Below are 21,416 nucleotides of genomic sequence, written 5' to 3'. Positions count from 1 at the left end.
GGGGTGCTGGCGCCTATCTCAGCTACAATTGGGCGGAAGGCGGGGTATACCCTGGACAAGTTGCCACCTCATCGCAGGGCCAACACAGATTCCAACACATATATATTTATACATATGTATGTCTATATATATGTACATGCGTATATTTATAATGTACATGAAAATCTTTAAAGAAGTGGGAAGGTTTTTTTTTTATTCAGATTGTCTTTCGCTACACTGGTCTCACTGGGGTGTTTATTATCCGGTCAAGTCTTCCTGTTTCAACCTGATGAAAAATCCTGTTTTTTCTTATCAATATTGGATTTTCTTAGGTGAAGTAAAAGCTGCGAGGTTGAAGGCAACATTTTATTTAAAAGTTTACTCGGTAATACAAGACTTCTTGTGGTCTCAATGTAACCGCAGACCACCTGGAGTACGAATCCGTCCTCACCGACTGACCGCAGGAGCAAACGTGTGTTTGTCCCTTCTTAGCTACTTGGGTGCAGGACCTCACGCTCGCCTCCCTCAAGTCTTCCAGCTGCTCACACGTCCCTCTCGGGTCCCACCAGGAGTACAAGAAGTTAGAAATCCCAGCAGGAGGCACCAAAGGTGTATTTACATTTAAATGTTAGGTTCTGTACAATCCGTTCTAAAAGGGCAATTTGTTCATAAACTGCTCATGTTCCTGCCAGTCTGAGGGGTACTGGGACGGTCCTGGTCTCCCCAGGGGTGGCTGGCACACGTGGTCTGGTCAGGAGAAGGTGGCCGCCAGCGAGATGGCGAGGATGACGATGACGATGGCCAGGCAAATGGCGATCCAGATCTTCTTCTGCGGGGAAGCAAGTGAAGTCAGCGTGTGCAGGAGGCGGGGCCTAGACTGCCAAGAGGCGGGGCCCAGACTGCCAGGAGGCGGGGCTTAGACTGCTTACCTTGCGGGCTTTCTGCTGGTAGGTGACGGCCTGGGAGGTGTTGTCCTGGGCCTTCTTCACGTAGTTGGATGACTGCTTGATGTTGTGGTCGATTTGGTTGACCATCTCCCCCTGCAGGACACGTGGAGACACTTTATTCCACACCAACACCATCCTAAAGGCTGAAAAACTGCTAGCAAGAGGTGGCCAACAATGAGAGGCTGTGAGTATGTGACGGGGACATCCATGACAACAGCTGATATTTGCAGTCTTTGGCTTATGTGGAGCATTGCTGGACCTTCTGGGTTCTACAGAGCACGCAGCAGACAAGGAAAACAAAGATAATAACTGCAGACTTGGTGAGAACTTTTAAGTGTTCTTGGGACCCAGGGTGGACCACTCGTCTGTGCCTCGGTTGGGGACGTCTCTGAACTGCTGATCTGTCTCTGCCCGGGATGGTCTCCTGCTGGCCCCACTATGGACTGGACTCTCACTATTATGTTAGATCCACTATGGACTGGACTCTCACTACTATGTTAGATCCACTATGGACTGGACTTAATTATGTTAGATCCACTATGGACTGGACTTAATTATGTTAGATCTACTATGGACTGGACTTAATTATGTTAGATCCACTATGGACTGGACTCTCACTATTATGTTAGATCCACTATGGACTGGACTATCACTATTATGTTAGATCCACTATGGACTGGACTATCACTATTATGTTAGATCCACTATGGACTGGACTATCACTATTATGTTAGATCCACTATGGACTGGACTCTCACTATTATGTTAGATCCACTATGGACTGGACTCTCACTATTATGTTAGATCCACTATGGACTGGACTCTCACTATTATGTTAGATCCACTATGGACTGGACTCTCACACTATTATGTTAGATCCACTATGGACTGGACTCTCACTATTATGTTAGATCCACTATGGACTGGACTCTCACTATTATGTTAGATCCACTATGGACTGGACTCTCACACTATTATGTTAGATCCACTATGGACTGGACTCTCACTATTATGTTAGATCCACTATGGACTGGACTCTCACTATTATGTTAGATCCACTATGGACTGGACTCTCACTATTATGTTAGATCCACTATGGACTGGACTCTCACTATTATGTTAGATCCCCTATGGACTGGACTCTCACACTATTATGTTAGATCCACTACGGGCTGGACTCTCACTATTATGTTAGATCCACTATGGACTGGACTCCCACTATTATGTTAGATCCACTACGGGCTGGACTCACACTATTATGTTAGATCCACTATGGACTGGACTCTCACTATTATGTTAGATCTACTATGGACTGGACTCTCACTATTATGTTAGATCCACTATGGACTGGACTCCCACTATTATGTTAGATCCACTATGGACTGGACCATCACACTATAATGTTAGATCCACTATGGACTGGACTCTCACTATTATGTTAGATCCACTATGGACTGGACTCTCACTATTATGTTAGATCCACTATGGACTGGACTCTCACACTATTATGTTAGATCCACTATGGACTGGACTCTCACTATTATGTTAGATCTACTATGGACTGGACTCTCACTATTATGTTAGATCCACTATGGACTGGACTCCCACTATTATGTTAGATCCACTATGGACTGGACTATCACACTATAATGTTAGATCCACTATGGACTGGACTCTCACTATTATGTTAGATCCACTATGGACTGGACTCTCACACTATTATGTTAGATCCACTATGGACTGGACTCTCACTATTATGTTAGATCCACTATGGACTGGACTCTCACTATTATGTTAGATCCACTATGGACTGGACTCCCACTATTATGTTAGATCCACTACGGGCTGGACTCACACTATTATGTTAGATCCACTATGGACTGGACTCTCACTATTATGTTAGATCTACTATGGACTGGACTCTCACTATTATGTTAGATCCACTATGGACCTGGACTCTCACTATTATGTTAGATCCACTATGGACTGGACTCTCACTATTATGTTAGATCCACTATGGACTGGACTCTCACACTATTATGTTAGATCCACTATGGACTGGACTCTCACTATTATGTTAGATCCACTATGGACTGGACTCGCACTATTATGTTAGATCCACTATGGACTGGACTCTCACTATTATGTTAGATCCAGTATGGACTGGACTCTCACTATTATGTTAGATCCACTATGGACTGGACTCTCACTATTATGTTAGATCCACTATGGACTGGACTCTCACTATTATGTTAGATCCACTATGGACTGGACTCTCACTATTATGTTAGATCCACTATGGACTGGACTCTCACACTATTATGTTAGATCCACTATGGACTGGACTCTCACTATTATGTTAGATCCACTATGGACTGGACTCTCACTATTATGTTAGATCCACTATGGACTGGACTCTCACACTATTATGTTAGATCCACTATGGACTGGACTCTCACTATTATGTTAGATCCACTATGGACTGGACTCTCACTATTATGTTAGATCCACTATGGACTGGACTCTCACTATTATGTTAGATCCACTATGGACTGGACTCTCACTATTATGTTAGATCCCCTATGGACTGGACTCTCACACTATTATGTTAGATCCACTATGGACTGGACCATCACACTATAATGTTAGATCCACTATGGACTGGACTCTCACTATTATGTTAGATCCACTATGGACTGGACTCCCACTATTATGTTAGATCCACTACGGGCTGGACTCACACTATTATGTTAGATCCACTATGGACTGGACTCTCACTATTATGTTAGATCTACTATGGACTGGACTCTCACTATTATGTTAGATCCACTATGGACTGGACTCCCACTATTATGTTAGATCCACTATGGACTGGACCATCACACTATAATGTTAGATCCACTATGGACTGGACTCTCACTATTATGTTAGATCCACTATGGACTGGACTCTCACTATTATGTTAGATCCACTATGGACTGGACTCTCACACTATTATGTTAGATCCACTATGGACTGGACTCTCACTATTATGTTAGATCTACTATGGACTGGACTCTCACTATTATGTTAGATCCACTATGGACTGGACTCCCACTATTATGTTAGATCCACTATGGACTGGACTATCACACTATAATGTTAGATCCACTATGGACTGGACTCTCACTATTATGTTAGATCCACTATGGACTGGACTCTCACACTATTATGTTAGATCCACTATGGACTGGACTCTCACTATTATGTTAGATCCACTATGGACTGGACTCTCACTATTATGTTAGATCCACTATGGACTGGACTCCCACTATTATGTTAGATCCACTACGGGCTGGACTCACACTATTATGTTAGATCCACTATGGACTGGACTCTCACTATTATGTTAGATCTACTATGGACTGGACTCTCACTATTATGTTAGATCCACTATGGACTGGACTCCCACTATTATGTTAGATCCACTATGGACTGGACTATCACACTATAATGTTAGATCCACTATGGACTGGACTCTCACTATTATGTTAGATCCACTATGGACTGGACTCTCACTATTATGTTAGATCCACTATGGACTGGACTCTCACACTATTATGTTAGATCCACTATGGACTGGACTCTCACTATTATGTTAGATCTACTATGGACTGGACTCTCACTATTATGTTAGATCTACTATGGACTGGACTCTCACTATTATGTTAGATCCACTATGGACTGGACTCCCACTATTATGTTAGATCCACTATGGACTGGACTATCACACTATAATGTTAGATCCACTATGGACTGGACTCTCACTATTATGTTAGATCCACTATGGACTGGACTCTCACTATTATGTTAGATCTACTATGGACTGGACTCTCACTATTATGTTAGATCCACTATGGACTGGACTCCCACTATTATGTTAGATCCACTATGGACTGGACTATCACACTATAATGTTAGATCCACTATGGACTGGACTCTCACTATTATGTTAGATCCACTATGGACTGGACTCTCACTATTATGTTAGATCCACTATGGACTGGACTCTCACACTATTATGTTAGATCCACTATGGACTGGACTCTCACTATTATGTTAGATCTACTATGGACTGGACTCTCACTATTATGTTAGATCTACTATGGACTGGACTCTCACTATTATGTTAGATCCACTATGGACTGGACTCCCACTATTATGTTAGATCCACTATGGACTGGACTATCACACTATAATGTTAGATCCACTATGGACTGGACTCTCACTATTATGTTAGATCCACTATGGACTGGACTCTCACACTATTATGTTAGATCCACTATGGACTGGACTCTCACTATTATGTTAGATCCACTATGGACTGGACTCTCACTATTATGTTAGATCCACTATGGACTGGACTCCCACTATTATGTTAGATCCACTACGGGCTGGACTCACACTATTATGTTAGATCCACTATGGACTGGACTCTCACTATTATGTTAGATCTACTATGGACTGGACTCTCACTATTATGTTAGATCCACTATGGACTGGACTCTCACTATTATGTTGGATCCACTATGGACTGGACTCTCACTATTATGTTGGATCCACTATGGACTGGACTCTCACTATTATGTTAGATCCACTATGGACTGGACTCTCACTATTATGTTGGATCCACTATGGACTGGACTCTCACTATTATGTTAGATCCACTATGGACTGGACTCTCACTATTATGTTAGATCCACTATGGACTGGACTCCCACTATTATGTTAGATCCACTACGGGCTGGACTCACACTATTATGTTAGATCCACTATGGACTGGACTCTCACTATTATGTTAGATCTACTATGGACTGGACTCTCACTATTATGTTAGATCCACTATGGACTGGACTCCCACTATTATGTTAGATCCACTATGGACTGGACTATCACACTATAATGTTAGATCCACTATGGACTGGACTCTCACTATTATGTTAGATCCACTATGGACTGGACTCTCACTATTATGTTAGATCCACTATGGACTGGACTCTCACACTATTATGTTAGATCCACTATGGACTGGACTCTCACTATTATGTTAGATCTACTATGGACTGGACTCTCACTATTATGTTAGATCTACTATGGACTGGACTCTCACTATTATGTTAGATCCACTATGGACTGGACTCCCACTATTATGTTAGATCCACTATGGACTGGACTATCACACTATAATGTTAGATCCACTATGGACTGGACTCTCACTATTATGTTAGATCCACTATGGACTGGACTCTCACACTATTATGTTAGATCCACTATGGACTGGACTCTCACTATTATGTTAGATCCACTATGGACTGGACTCTCACTATTATGTTAGATCCACTATGGACTGGACTCCCACTATTATGTTAGATCCACTACGGGCTGGACTCACACTATTATGTTAGATCCACTATGGACTGGACTCTCACTATTATGTTAGATCTACTATGGACTGGACTCTCACTATTATGTTAGATCCACTATGGACTGGACTCCCACTATTATGTTAGATCCACTATGGACTGGACTATCACACTATAATGTTAGATCCACTATGGACTGGACTCTCACTATTATGTTAGATCTACTATGGACTGGACTCTCACTATTATGTTAGATCCACTATGGACTGGACTCTCACTATTATGTTGGATCCACTATGGACTGGACTATCACACTATAATGTTAGATCCACTATGGACTGGACTCTCACTATTATGTTAGATCCACTATGGACTGGACTCTCACACTATTATGTTGGATCCACTATGGACTGGACTCTCACTATTATGTTAGATCCACTATGGACTGGACTCGCACTATTATGTTAGATCCACTATGGACTGGACTCTCACTATTATGTTAGATCCACTATGGACTGGACTCTCACTATTATGTTAGATCCACTATGGACTGGACTCTCACTATTATGTTAGATCCACTATGGACTGGACTCTCACACTATTATGTTAGATCCACTATGGACTGGACTCTCACACTATTATGTTAGATCCACTATGGACTGGACTCTCACTATTATGTTAGATCTGCTATGGACTGGACTCTCACTATTATGTTAGATCTACTATGGACTGGACTCTCACTATTATGTTAGATCCACTATGGACTGGACTCCCACTATTATGTTAGATCCACTATGGACTGGACTATCACACTATAATGTTAGATCCACTATGGACTGGACTCTCACTATTATGTTAGATCCACTATGGACTGGACTCTCACTATTATGTTAGATCCACTATGGACTGGACTCTCACTATTATGTTGGATCCACTATGGACTGGACTCTCACTATTATGTTGGATCCACTATGGACTGGACTCTCACTATTATGTTAGATCCACTATGGACTGGACTCTCACTATTATGTTGGATCCACTATGGACTGGACTCTCACTATTATGTTAGATCCACTATGTACTGGACTCCCACTATTATGTTAGATCCACTATGGACTGGACTCTCACTATTATGTTAGATCCACTATGGACTGGACTGTCACTATTATGTTAGAACTACTATGGGCTGGACTCTCACTATTATGTTAGATCCACTATGGACTGGACTCTCACTATTATGTTAGATCCAGTATGGACTGGACTCTCACTATTATGTTAGATCCACTATGGACTGGACTCTCACTATTATGTTAGATCCACTATGGACTGGACTCTCACTATTATGTTAGATCCACTATGGACTGGACTCTCACTATTATGTTAGATCCACTATGGACTGGACTCACACTATCATGTTAGATCCACTATGGACTGGACTCTCACTATTATGTTAGATCCACTATGGACTGGACTCTCACACTATTATGTTAGATCCACTATGGACTGGACTCTCACTATTATGTTAGATCCACTATGGACTGGACTCTCACTATTATGTTAGATCCACTATGGACTGGACTCTCACTATTATGTTAGATCCACTATGGACTAGACTCTCACTATTATGTTAGATCCACTATGGACTGGACTCTCACTGTTATGTTAGATCCACTATGGACTGGACTCTCAAACTATTATGTTACATCTGTGGCCCCCTCCAAGGTTTCTCATTGATGTCCCATTGGGTTGAGTTTTTCCTTGCCCTGATGTGGGGTCTGAGCTGAGGATGTGGTTGTGGCTTGTGCAGCCCTTTGAGACACTCGTGATTTAGGGCTATGTAAGTAAACTTTGATTGATTGTTTGGTAGAACCATTGCTGAGCGTTTTCAAACAAGAACATAAAACAGTGACGTTCAATGACGGGATGGTTGTATCTTTCAGCACTTCCCCAGATTTAAAAAAAACGATGAGAGCAAAAGTGCGTTTTCTGAGTTTTCGTAGCTAAGTTGACTGGTTGCATTTGTTGGGAGCAAGTATTCGCAGCTTTAGAATTCAAAGTTGACCAAGTTCTCGTCTTCAGAGCCACTTTATAACTTGTACACACTCACAGAGGAAGTCTCACTATGCCAGAAAAGTAGTTCCTTGGTGTTAGCTCCTTGGTCAGGTTTCTAGAGGGCTTTATGAGCGGAATCGCGGACTGTATTGTTAGCTGCTTGTTGCTAGCAGTTTTTCAGTCTTTAGAAGGGAGCGGGTATGGCGTGCTACCTGAGCCTCCACCTCCATGGCCAAGTACTGGAACATGTCGTGAAGATCTCGGATGCTGCGCTCCAGCTTCAGGATCTCGTCGTGTCGGGACTCGATCTCATTCAGCGCTTGTCTGGTGGCCTGAGCGTCGATGAGGATCTGAGGAGCGCGGGCGGGACTTTAGTCTGGCAAAGACCACCTGAGAGGGTCCCGCAAGTCCCGTGCAGCACCTGGACTCACGTTCTGAGTGAAGACGTCGGTCTGGCCGGTCTCCAGCATGGCGTCCAGCTCCTCGCCCGTCACGTTGGTGCCGGCTAGCGGGAAAGGAGATCACCAAGGTTACAAGCCACACCTCCTCTGCCGGCCGACGCCCACTGGGGCGGGGACTCACTGATTTTCAGTTGCCTCTGGATCCGCTCCACGTTGCGGTCTCGGTACTGCGCCTGGATGGTGTTGCAGTGACCCATCAGCTCCACAAACTCCCGGGACAACACGCCGTGCTGCAAGCAGAGAGACAGCGTTTGGCGTCACCACTGGAAAAAAGGGGCGGGCTCAAAAGCCAAACGGGACGAGGAGGAGGCGGGACCTGCGTGCGCTGAATGCGAGCGTTGACCGGCACGTACTTGACGTCGTCCTCTCCCTTCTTGGGCTCGATACCTGCAACAACACCCGTCGTCAAACTAGGCAAAGTAACTAGAAGCCGATACTTTTTCCTACGCTTTGAATCCTGCGGCTTGTAAAACGGTGCCGCCAATTTATGGAAGGTTTTTAAGCCATAAAGCAATTAGTCAAAAAAGTCATGCAAAGACACTTAAATGGTGTGTTAGTTTCTGCTTTGGCGCCATCTTTTGGACAAGTTCGCTCACTGCCCGTCTTTTTAGAGCTTTTCAATTGGAAGTAGAAGTGACAGTCTGTCTTCTAGCCGTCCATCACGTTTCTACTCCTATGGAATCTTTATTCATCACTCCTTTCTTTCTTTCTGTAGCGTCGTCAACCTTCCTTTCATGTACACTGATATTACTCGAGGGCACAAATAAACACTTAAAGTGAATTATATTTATATAGCGCTTTTCTCTAGTGACTCAAAGCACTTTTACATAGTTAAACCCAATATCTAAGTTACATTTAAACCAGTAGGACCTTAGCGTTCTCTAGACGGATCTTGGAATGAATTGGGGAAAACACACCCAGGATTGGCAAAAAATGGCAAAACACACCCGTGATGTCGTTCACAACAACACAAGTGCAAAACACACCCGTGATGCCGTTCACAACAACACAAGTGCAAAACACACCCGTGATGTCGTTCACAACACCACAAGTGCAAAACACACCCGTGATGTCGTTCACAACAACACAAGTGCAAAACACACCCGTGATGTCGTTCACAACAACACAAGTGCAAAACACACCCGCGATGTCGTTCACAACAACACAAGTGCAAAACACACCCGTGATGTCGTTCACAACAACACGAGTGCAAAACACACCCGCGATGTCGTTCACAACAACACGAGTGCAAAACACACCCGCGATGTCGTTCACAACAACACGAGTGCAAAACACACCCGCGATGTCGTTCACAACAACACGAGTGCAAAACACACCCGCGATGTCGTTCACAACAACACGAGTGCAAAACACACCCGCGATGTCGTTCACAACAACACGAGTGCAAAACACACCCGCGATGTCGTTCACAACAACACGAGTGCAAAACACACCCGCGATGTCGTTCACAACAACACGAGTGCAAAACACACCCGTGATGTCGTTCACAACAACACGAGTGCAAAACACACCCGTGATGTCGTTCACAACAACACGAGTGCAAAACACACCCGCGATGTCGTTCACAACAACACGAGTGCAAAACACACCCGCGATGTCGTTCACAACAACACGAGTGCAAAACACACCCGCGATGTCGTTCACAACAACACGAGTGCAAAACACACCCGCGATGTCGTTCACAACAACACGAGTGCAAAACACACCCGCGATGTCGTTCACAACAACACGAGTGCAAAACACACCCGCGATGTCGTTCACAACAACACAGGTGCAAAACACACCCGTGATGTCGTTCACAACAACACGAGTGCAAAACACACCCGTGATGTCGTTCACAACAACACAAGTGCAAAACACACCCGTGATGTCGTTCACAACAACACAAGTGCAAAACACACCCGTGATGTCGTTCACAACAACACAAGTGCAAAACACACCCGTGATGACGTTCACAACAACACAAGTGCAAAACACACCCGTGATGTCGTTCACAACAACACGAGTGCAAAACACACCCGTGATGTCGTTCACAACAACACAAGTGCAAAACACACCCGTGATGTCGTTCACAACAACACAAGTGCAAAACACACCCGTGATGTCGTTCACAACAACACACGTGCAAAACACACCCATGATGTCGTTCACAACAACACAAGTGCAAAACACACCCGTGATGTCGTTCACAACAACACACGTGCAAAACACACCCGTGATGTCGTTCACAACAACACAAGTGCAAAACACACCCGTGATGTCGTTCACAACAACACAAGTGCAAAACACACCCGTGATGTCGTTCACAACAACACACGTGCAAAACACACCCGTGATGTCGTTCACAACAACACAAGTGCAAAACACACCCGTGATGTCGTTCACAACAACAAGTGCAAAACACACCCGTGATGTCGTTCACAACAACACAAGTGCAAAACACACCCGTGATGTCGTTCACAACAACAAGTGCAAAACACACCCGTGATGTCGTTCACAACAACACACGTGCAAAACACACCCGTGATGTCGTTCACAACAACACACGTGCAAAACACACCCGTGATGTCGTTCACAACAACACAAGTGCAAAACACACCCGTGATGTCGTTCACAACAACAAGTGCAAAACACACCCGTGATGTCGTTCACAACAACAAGTGCAAAACACACCCGTGATGTCGTTCACAACAACACAAGTGCAAAACACACCCGTGATGTCGTTCACAACAACACAAGTGCAAAACACACCCGTGATGTCGTTCACAACAACACAAGTGCAAAACACACCCGTGATGTCGTTCACAACAACAAGTGCAAAACACACCCATGATGTCGTTTACAACAACACAAGTGCAAAACACACCCGTGATGTCGTTCACAACAACACAAGTGCAAAACACACCCGTGATGTCGTTCACAACAACACAAGTGCAAAACACACCCGTGATGTCGTTCACAACAACACAAGTGCAAAACACACCCGTGATGTCGTTCACAACAACAAGTGCAAAACACACCCGTGATGTCGTTCACAACAACAAGTGCAAAACACACCCGTGATGTCGTTCACAACAACACAAGTGCAAAACACACCCGTGATGTCGTTCACAACAACACAAGTGCAAAACACACCCGTGATGTCGTTCACAACAACACACGTGCAAAACACACCCGTGATGTCGTTCACAACAACACAAGTGCAAAACACACCCGTGATGTCGTTCACAACAACAAGTGCAAAACACACCCGTGATGTCGTTCACAACAACAAGTGCAAAACACACCCGTGATGTCGTTTACAACAACACAAGTGCAAAACACACCCGTGATGTCGTTCACAACAACACAAGTGCAAAACACACCCGTGATGTCGTTCACAACAACACAAGTGCAAAACACACCCGTGATGTCGTTCACAACAACACAAGTGCAAAACACACCCGTGATGTCGTTCACAACAACAAGTGCAAAACACACCCGTGATGTCGTTCACAACAACAAGTGCAAAACACACCCGTGATGTCGTTCACAACAACACAAGTGCAAAACACACCCGTGATGTCGTTCACAACAACACAAGTGCAAAACACACCCGTGATGTCGTTCACAACAACACACGTGCAAAACACACCCGTGATGTCGTTCACAACAACACAAGTGCAAAACACACCCGTGATGTCGTTCACAACAACAAGTGCAAAACACACCCGTGATGTCGTTCACAACAACAAGTGCAAAACACACCCGTGATGTCGTTCACAACAACACAAGTGCAAAACACACCCGTGATGTCGTTCACAACAACACAAGTGCAAAACACACCCGTGATGTCGTTCACAACAACACAAGTGCAAAACACACCCGTGATGTCGTTCACAACAACAAGTGCAAAACACACCCGTGATGTCGTTCACAACAACACAAGTGCAAAACACACCCGTGATGTCGTTCACAACAACACAAGTGCAAAACACACCCGTGATGTCGTTCACAACAACACAAGTGCAATACACACCCGTGATGTCGTTCACAACAACACAAGTGCAAAACACACCCGTGATGTCGTTCACAACAACACAAGTGCAAAACACACCCGTGATGTCGTTCACAACAACACAAGCAGGTGAGATGTGTTGTGGGCTAGCTTTAGCTTGCTAGTTTCAAGAGCCCGTCTCCACATTGTTATGAATAAGCGGTACCAGACAATTTATTTTCCCCAATACATTTTTCTATTTTCCTTCTCCTCACAATGACAACATTTCCTTCACATTTATGTCAATTTCCTGATGTAATGCGCTTACGTTTAAAGGCAAAATGCCTCACTTTTTTTGGTTTGCATGAATGTTGCATGGCCCATTTGTCATTTTTTAAATGTTATTCTATTTCCGTTATATAGAATAGAAAGTACTTTATTGATCTCTGCGGGAAATTCAGCACCACAGTTTGCGCACAATAGACAATAATACTATACAACATTGTGAATAAAATACATACATTCTATTAAACAGCATTATTCACATGTGAATAATATAAATATTATACATGTATTCTACATTTAAGTTAAGTCAAGAAAAAACATACCGTATTTCCTTGAATTGCCACCGGGGCGCTAATTAATTTAAAACCTCTTCTCACTCCGGCGTTTACCAAAGGCATGCGGTAAATTTAGACATGCACTTATAAATTTGAGTGTGATGTAAGGATACCATCATGAAAAGCACATTTAATTTAAAAAAACATTATTATGGTCTTACCTTTACTTATAAATGAAGTCCATGCGCAGCTCCTTCTGATCAAAAGCATCGATAACTTGCTTAGAGAAGTCTTCCTTATCTTTCTTCAGTTTTAAAAGTCTCTCTGTCTCGATGGAGATCTTCCTTTATTACCTCCTGCTTCGATTGAAAGTCCAGTTTAGAAAACTGTTTTATTTTAGATATGTAATCCTCCATGTTAAAAGTGCAAGTCACTCTTGCTGCTTGTTGTCACTTCTTCTGCAGCCGAGTAGTCGCAAGAAGGATCACTAGCGCCCTCTACCACCAGGAGGCGGGAGTCATTTAATGACTCATATTTGACACACGCAGCTACGGTATATTAATAAAACATAGCTGCTTACTGTTCTTTTTAGCATATTCAATAGCTTGAACCTTAAATCCTACTGAATAGCTCTTAATCTTCTTCCCTTTATGCGATTTCAAATGATTGAAATCAGCCTCCTCCATTTTGAAAATGATGACAGGTGAAGTGTCACTCGTGACGTGACGAGTTTGACCCGGCGGAAATTCTAGGCATATGCTAATTATTTGGCGAAACGAGTTTGACTTGGCGGAAATTCTGGACATGCGCTAATAAAAATAATATTTTGCGAAACAAGTTTGGCCCGGCAGTAATTCTAGGCAGGCGCATACTATATACCTGGCGGAAATTCAAGGATATACAATATGCATTATTATGTCATATTATGATGTCATTATATTTTTGGCTGAGAGAGCCATAGAAGCCCAATATTTTAAAAAGTATTTCCGTAAGAGCCATATAACATATTTTTTTAAGACTGAATACAACTAAATGCGTGCATTCTTAAGTAAGAGCAACATTTTTAGAGTATAATATGTCTCTTATTCTTTTTAATAACATTGTTATTCTGAAGCTAACCCAGAATAAATAAAATACTTTTTACTATTAATGCGACTTTTTGAACAGGTGCGGATGGAGGGATTCAAATGCATGAGAATGTTTTATATTTTGAACGTTATTTTTGACACTGTGACCACCAGCGGAATTATTCATAATTATCGTGTTAAGCAAAGTCAGCTAAGATTTATCTGAGAGCCAGATGCAGTCATCAAAAGAGCCACATCTGGCTCTAAAGCCATAGGTTCCCTACCCCTGCATTATATGATCATGAGAAGTTAAAATCTAAATGAAAATGTCCATCAAACCCAACAAAAACCCAAACAAAGAGATGACTCACTCTTTAGTTTCTTCTGGATCTGAGTGGCCAGGGTTTTGATCTCGTCGCGCAGAGTCTGCAGCTCCTTCTTCATGCCTGGAAGGATGAAAAATGACAGGTGTTAGCGTCAGGAGGTCAGGAGTGTGCAGAAGCAGCGTACCCTCCTCCGGCAGGGCCACACCCAGCACCGTCTTCTGTTTGTTCTCCAGGTCAGAAACCACCTTCTTCAGCCGGTTCAGACCGTCGTGGATTTCCTGCACCTGAGACGCAACACAGCCAGTCCAGACAACACTGACTTCCACGCACTCGAGTCCCTCTTTACCTTTTTGAAGAAGTTCTCATTGTCTTTCTCCTCCTTGGCAGAAGAGGATCCAGGTTTGGTCATCAGAGCTTTGCCCTCGTCGTCCTCGTCCGACGCCTCTCCTTTCTGAGCCCACAGAAACAGGAGTGAGTTATTTGTTGTTGTTTTGTCAAAGCTGAATGAGCGGCCACGTTAGAGATGGGGTTCCTTTAAAAAGATCCGTTCACAAGACTGGCTCTTTATCATTGATGGGCTTTTTGAGCAACAAAACAATCAAATAGCAGCCGTTACAACACACCTGGGCAAATTAAAGCCTGTTAAGCTTTTTGATCTGGCCAGCTGGACATTCCCAAATCATTATTTTTAGATCTTTAAAATGGAAAGTAATGTTTTCTAATGACCGGAAGTCTTTAACTATACAAAGTATTTCAATGTTTTACAACAAAGTTCTGGAAGAACATTGATATTATATACCTCCTGGTACCCCAGCACCTCCAAAACCCTCAAATCTAGACTCCAAACATCCCAGAATAAACTAATCCGGTTACTTCTAGACCTCCACCCCAGATCACACCTCAATCCAACCCACTTCTCCAAAGTGGGCTGGATCAGGGTGGAGGACAGAGTCAAACAACTTGCACTGAGCCTAGTCTATAAAATCCACTACACCTCCTTGATACCCAAGTACATGTCAAATTACTTCCTTAACGTAAATGACCACCATAACCACAACACCAGGGGGAGCTCCACAAACCACGTTAAACCCAGATTCCCATCTAACAAAGGTCTTAACTCATTCTCTTTCTACGCCACATCAATGTGGAATGCACTCCCAACAGGTATAAAAGTAAGTGCATCTCTATATTCCTTCAAAAGCGCTCTAAAACAACACCTCCAGGCAACTTCAACACTTTACTAATACCCTCCTCCATTCACATCCCATCTCTCCAGATTATAAACAACTCAAATGTACTTCTAATGTATATACTTGTTCTTATGCTATGTGAACTCACTATGTTCTCTGCTGGCTGTACATATCCTACTAAATAAGACCTACACTGTTTCAATGTCCACATTTCTCTGTTGATGCAATTGTTGATGACTGAAGTTCTGATATCAACCAAAGCTCCTCATCCCACCCCCCGGATTGTAAATAATGTAAATAATTCAATGTATATACTATGATGATTAACTTGTGTGATGACTGTATTATGTTGATAGTATATATTTGTACCATCAATTGATTAACGTGGACCCCGACTTAAACAAGTTGAAAAACTTATTCGGGTGTTACCATTTAGTGGTCAATTGTACGGAATATGTACTGTACTGTGCAATCTACTAATAAAAGTATCAATCAATCAATCAATCAATCAATCACACAGTAGGTGTTTTTTTTTTACCCTTCGCATTCATATTTTTTTTGCATTTATGTTGCGTTTCGCTTGAGAATAATACTAATGTCGATCAAGAAGGGGTGTGAGAAGTAAACGTTTATATGTTGTCAATATTCAGTGTTTTATCGTTCATAGGTAATATTGTAAATCCCACATTATTGTCATGTACTTTTTGGGTGTCCCATTCTGTAGTTTTTTAAGGTGGTTTGTCATAACCATTTTAGCATTTAATCAGACATTATTGTGAGGTTTTGTATTAGTGTTCCAAAAAATAGGACCCGAACACACACATATACCGCAGATTGTCGCAGCTTAAAAGATGTGTGTGTTTGTATATATATATACATATATATATGTCCTAATTAGATAATCCAGAGAATAGTGCTCGATACCGTGGTAGAGCGCAATATATGTATGTGTGGGAAAAAAATCACAAGACTACTTCATCTCTACAGAACTGTTTCATGAGGGGTTCCCTCAATCATCATGAGATTTTAATGGAAGCATTCACATACCATGGTTTATATAGGGCACAGAACGGGTAGGTATAGGAAGGCGTAAGGGCGTGGTGATTGGCTCAATTGTTACCTAAGAGGTGTTTAGGTCTGTGACGGCATACTGATACAATTTCACTGCGCTTGTTGAGGGATGACAGGTCTGGGTAGTATGTAATAAACAGTTTCTCTTTTAAGCATAGGTTGCATCTTTTATTACCACTGTTGTGAGGTGTGCCGGATGCAAGAATTTGCCATGTTACTAAATATTTGAGGTTCCAAATGTGCTTGATGAGTTCTGTAGGGTAGAGGGTTGGACTCCGCCAAGGCTGTCCTTTGTCACCAATTCTGTTCATAACTTTTATGGACAGAATTTCTAGGCGCAGTCAAGGCGTTGAGGGGTTCCGGTTTGGTGACCGCAGGATTAGGTCTCTGCTTTTTGCAGATGATGTGGTCCTGATGGCTTCATCTGACCGGGATCTTCAGCTCTCGCTGGATCGGTTCGCAGCCGAGTGTGAAGCGACCGGAATGAGAATCAGCACCTCCAAGTCCGAGTCCATGGTTCTCGCCCGGAAAAGGGTGGAGTGCCATCTCCGGGTTGGGGAGGAGACCCTGCCCCAAGTGGAGGAGTTCAAGTACCTAGGAGTCTTGTTCACGAATGAGGGAAGAGTGGATTGTGAGATCGACAGGCGGATCGGTGCGGCGTCTTCAGTAATGCGGACGTTGTACCGATCCGTTGTGGCGAAGAAGGAGCTGAGCCGGAAGGCAAAGCTCTCAATTTACCGGTCGATCTACGTTCCCATCCTCACCTATGGTCATGAGCTTTGGGTCATGACCGAAAGGATAAGATCACGGGTACAAGCGGCCCAAATGAGTTTGGGTCTCTCCCTTAGAGATAGGGTGAGAAGCTCTGCCATCCGGGAGGAACTCAAAGTAAAGCCGCTGCTCCTCCACATGGAGAGGAGCCAGATGAGGTAGTTCGGGCATCTGGTCAGGATGCCACCCGAACGCCTCCCTAGGGAGGTGTTTAGGGCACGTCCAACCGGTAGGAGGCCACGGGGAAGACCCAGGACACGTTGGGAAGACTATGTCTCCCAGCTGGCCTGGGAACGCCTCGGGATCCCCCGGGAAGAGCTAGACGAAGTGGCTGGGGAGAGGGAAGTCTGGGTTTCCCTGCTTAGGCTGTTGCCCCCGCGACCCGACCTCGGATAAGCGGAATATGATGGATGGATGGATGGAGTTCTGTAGAATTCCACAGGTTTTGGTTTCTAAAAGAAGCCTTGTGATTGTTCCATCTGGTTTTGAACTCCCCCTCGGTTAAGCCTACATACGTGTCGGATGTGTTAATGTCCTCGCGTGTGTACCCATCCATCCATCCATTTCCTACCGCTTATTCCCTTTTGGGGTAGCGGGGGGCGCTGGCACCTATCTCAGCTACAATCGGGTGGATGGCGATGTACACCCTGGACAAGTCGCCAGCTCATCGCAGGGCCCTTGCGTGTTACCTTCGATTGGTAAACGACTGATGTTTGTGAGCACCCCCCGTTGAGAGGGCAATCCGGTTTTTAAAGACTGCAACAGCCACATAAAGTAATAATACAATATATATGCATATAAAATTAGAATAAAAATTGATACTTTTATTAGTAGATTGCACAGTTCAGTACATACTCCGTACGATTGACCACTAAATGGTAACACCCAAATAAGTTTCTACTTAGGGACGGCGAGGCGCAGTGGTAGAGTGGCTGTGCGCAACCCAAGGGTCCCTGGTTCAAATCCCACCTAGTACCAGCTTGGTCACGTCCGTTGTGTCCTGAGCAAGACACTTCACCCTTGCTCCTGATGGGTGCTGGTTAGCGCCTTGCATGGCAGCTCCCTCCATCAGTGTGTGAATGTGTGTGTGAATGTGGAAGTAGTGTCAAAGCGCTATACAAGTAAAACCCATTTATTTATTATTTATTTAAATTAAGGACATAGTAAAAAAGGAAAACACCCTGCCAAATGACCTACGTCAGAAAAATTAGCCATATAAGTGAATTTAATAGATTTTTTTTTAAGTAAATAATTTTGAAAAGCGTCATTGTGCCTGAGCATGAAAACGGCTCACGGCTCACGGCTCTCATCGTTGGTATCCGTTCAAAAGACTCGACTCGTTCGCGAACGTCACATCTCCTGCCCGGCCTGAGACCCCCCCACCGGAAGTGGGCACTAAAACAACGCCCAAAGTGAACGTTAAGATACAAACTAAAGTGTGAAATGTTCTGAAAGCAACAATTTGAGTGGAATTCCAAGAGTATTTCGGAGATGAGTTTGACGTGAAAGCTGCCCGTTACTCGACAGTGCTAGCTATGCTAATGCTACTTTTGACACTTACATTTCCCAACTCTTGTGTTCGGTCCCGCATTGCTCGGCCTTCACTGCGCACGGACGCCGCAGCGGTGCAACAAAGTGTGGCAAGTTGTCACCGGGATGAAAAAACCTCAGCGGTGGAAAAAAAAATGAAAGCGAAAAGTTAGATTTGCTGTCATTCAACAAGTTAACTTGAGTGCGAGGAATTCTTCTTCTTCTTCTTTTTTTTTCTTCTTCTTGGCCTCCGAGCGTCACTTTGACTCACTGGCGCCGCTCACAGGATGTTGTCTGCAACTGCACTGCAGTGGTTTTCAACCTCTTTTGAGCCAAAGCACATTTTTATCATTGAAAAAATCCGGAGGCACGCCATCAACCTAAATCATAAAAAAATGAAACTCAGAAGCCGATATTGTCGATAAAAAGTAATTGTCGGATATGACTTTAAAGCAGGGGTCACCAAGGTCGCCCGTAAGGACCAGATGAGTCGCCCGCTGGCCTGTTCTAAAAATAGCTCAAATAGCAGCACTTACCAGTGAGCTGCCTCTATTTTTAAAATGTTATTTATTTACTAGCAAGCTGGTCTCGCTTCACACGACATTTTTAATTCCAAGAGAGACAAAACTAGAATAGAATTTGAAAATCCAAGAAAATATTTTAAAGACTTGGTCTTCACTTGTTCAAATAAATTCATTATTTTTTTTACTTTGATTATTATAACTTTCAGAAAGACAATTTTAGAGAAAAAATACAACCTTAAAAAGGATTTTAGGATTTTTAAACACATATACCTTTTTACCTTTTAAATTCCTTCCTCTTCTTTCCTGACAATTTAAATCAATGTTCAAGTATTTTTTTTTATTGTAAAGAAAAATAAATAAATTTTAATTCAATTCTTCATTTTAGCTTCTGTTTTTTCGACGAAGAATATTTGTGAAATATTTGTTCAAACTGATTATGATTAAAATAAAAAAAATATACTCTGGCAAATCTAGAAAATCTGTAGAATCAAATTTAAATCATATTTTAAAGTCTTTTGAATCTCTTTTAAAATTTTTGTTCTGGAAAATCTAGAAGAAATAAGGATTTGTCTTTGTTAGAAATATAGCTTGGTCCAATTTGTTATATATTCTAACAAAGTGCAGATTGGATTTTAACTTATTTAAAACATGTCATCAAAATTCTAAATTTAATCATAATCAGGAAAAATTACTAATGATGTTCCATGAATTATTTTTTTAATTTTTTCCAAAAGATTCGAATTAGCTAGTTTTTCTCTTCATTCTTTGCGGTTGAATTTTAAAGAGTCGAAATTGAAGATAAACTATGTTTCAAAATGTAATTTTTATTTTTTTGTGTGTTTTCTCCTTTTTTAAACCGTTCAATTAAGTGTTTTTTCATCATATATTCTCTAGAAAAAACCTTCTGTAAAAGGAAAAAAAATGTACGACGGAATGACAGATAGAAATACCCACTTTTTATATACATAGATTTATTTATTAAAGGTAAATTGAGCAAATTGGCTATTTCTGGCAATTTATTTAAGTGTGTATCAAACTGGTAGCCCTTGGCATGAATCAGTGCCCAAGAAGTAGCTCTTGCTTTCAAAAAGGTTGGTGACCCCTGCTTTAAAACAAAATAAGCAAGCATGCATGACTATAGCTCTTGTCTCAAAGTAGGTGTACTGTCACCACCTGTCACATCACACCCTGACTTATTTTGACTTATTTTGCTCTTTTCCTGTGTATGTAGCCTTTTACTTCTTGTTTTGCCCTCCTATTTTGGTGGCTTTTTCTCTTTTTTTTGTATTTTCCTGTAGCAGTTTCATGTCTTCCTTTGAGCAATATTTCCCGCATCTACTTTGTTTTAGCAATCAAGAATATTTCAGTTGTTTTTATCCTTCTTTGTGGGGACATTATTGATTGTCATGTCATGTTGGGATGTACTTTGTGGACGCCGTATTCGCTCCGCAGTAAGTCTTTGCTGTCGTCCAGCATTCTGTTTTACTTTGTAGCCAGTTCAGTTTTAATTTCGATCTGCATAGCCTTCCCTAAGCTTCA

The 21,416-nt window shown here is 42.6% G+C and overlaps 1 protein-coding gene across 1 annotated transcript; it reads right to left on the bottom strand.

Moving 5' to 3' along the window:
- Window positions 1-331: 331 nt before the first annotated feature.
- On the bottom strand, window positions 332-19,634 carry stx4 (syntaxin 4). Its single transcript, XM_061876051.1, has 10 exons — window positions 19,385-19,634; window positions 15,138-15,242; window positions 14,976-15,075; window positions 14,837-14,911; window positions 9,158-9,228; window positions 8,963-9,071; window positions 8,812-8,885; window positions 8,593-8,730; window positions 909-1,019; window positions 332-808 (listed from the first exon to the last, which is right to left on the bottom strand). The coding sequence occupies exons 1-10, from the start codon at window positions 19,412-19,414 to the stop codon at window positions 731-733; spliced, it is 891 nt and encodes a 296-aa protein (XP_061732035.1). The 5' UTR covers window positions 19,415-19,634; the 3' UTR covers window positions 332-730.
- Window positions 19,635-21,416: the final 1,782 nt, after the last annotated feature.

Source organism: Nerophis ophidion, linkage group LG17, assembly GCF_033978795.1.
Source record: "Nerophis ophidion isolate RoL-2023_Sa linkage group LG17, RoL_Noph_v1.0, whole genome shotgun sequence".
NCBI lineage: Eukaryota > Metazoa > Chordata > Actinopteri > Syngnathiformes > Syngnathidae > Nerophis > Nerophis ophidion.
Note: the sequence above shows the minus strand (reverse complement) of the source record. Positions and strands in the feature narration are given on the sequence as shown.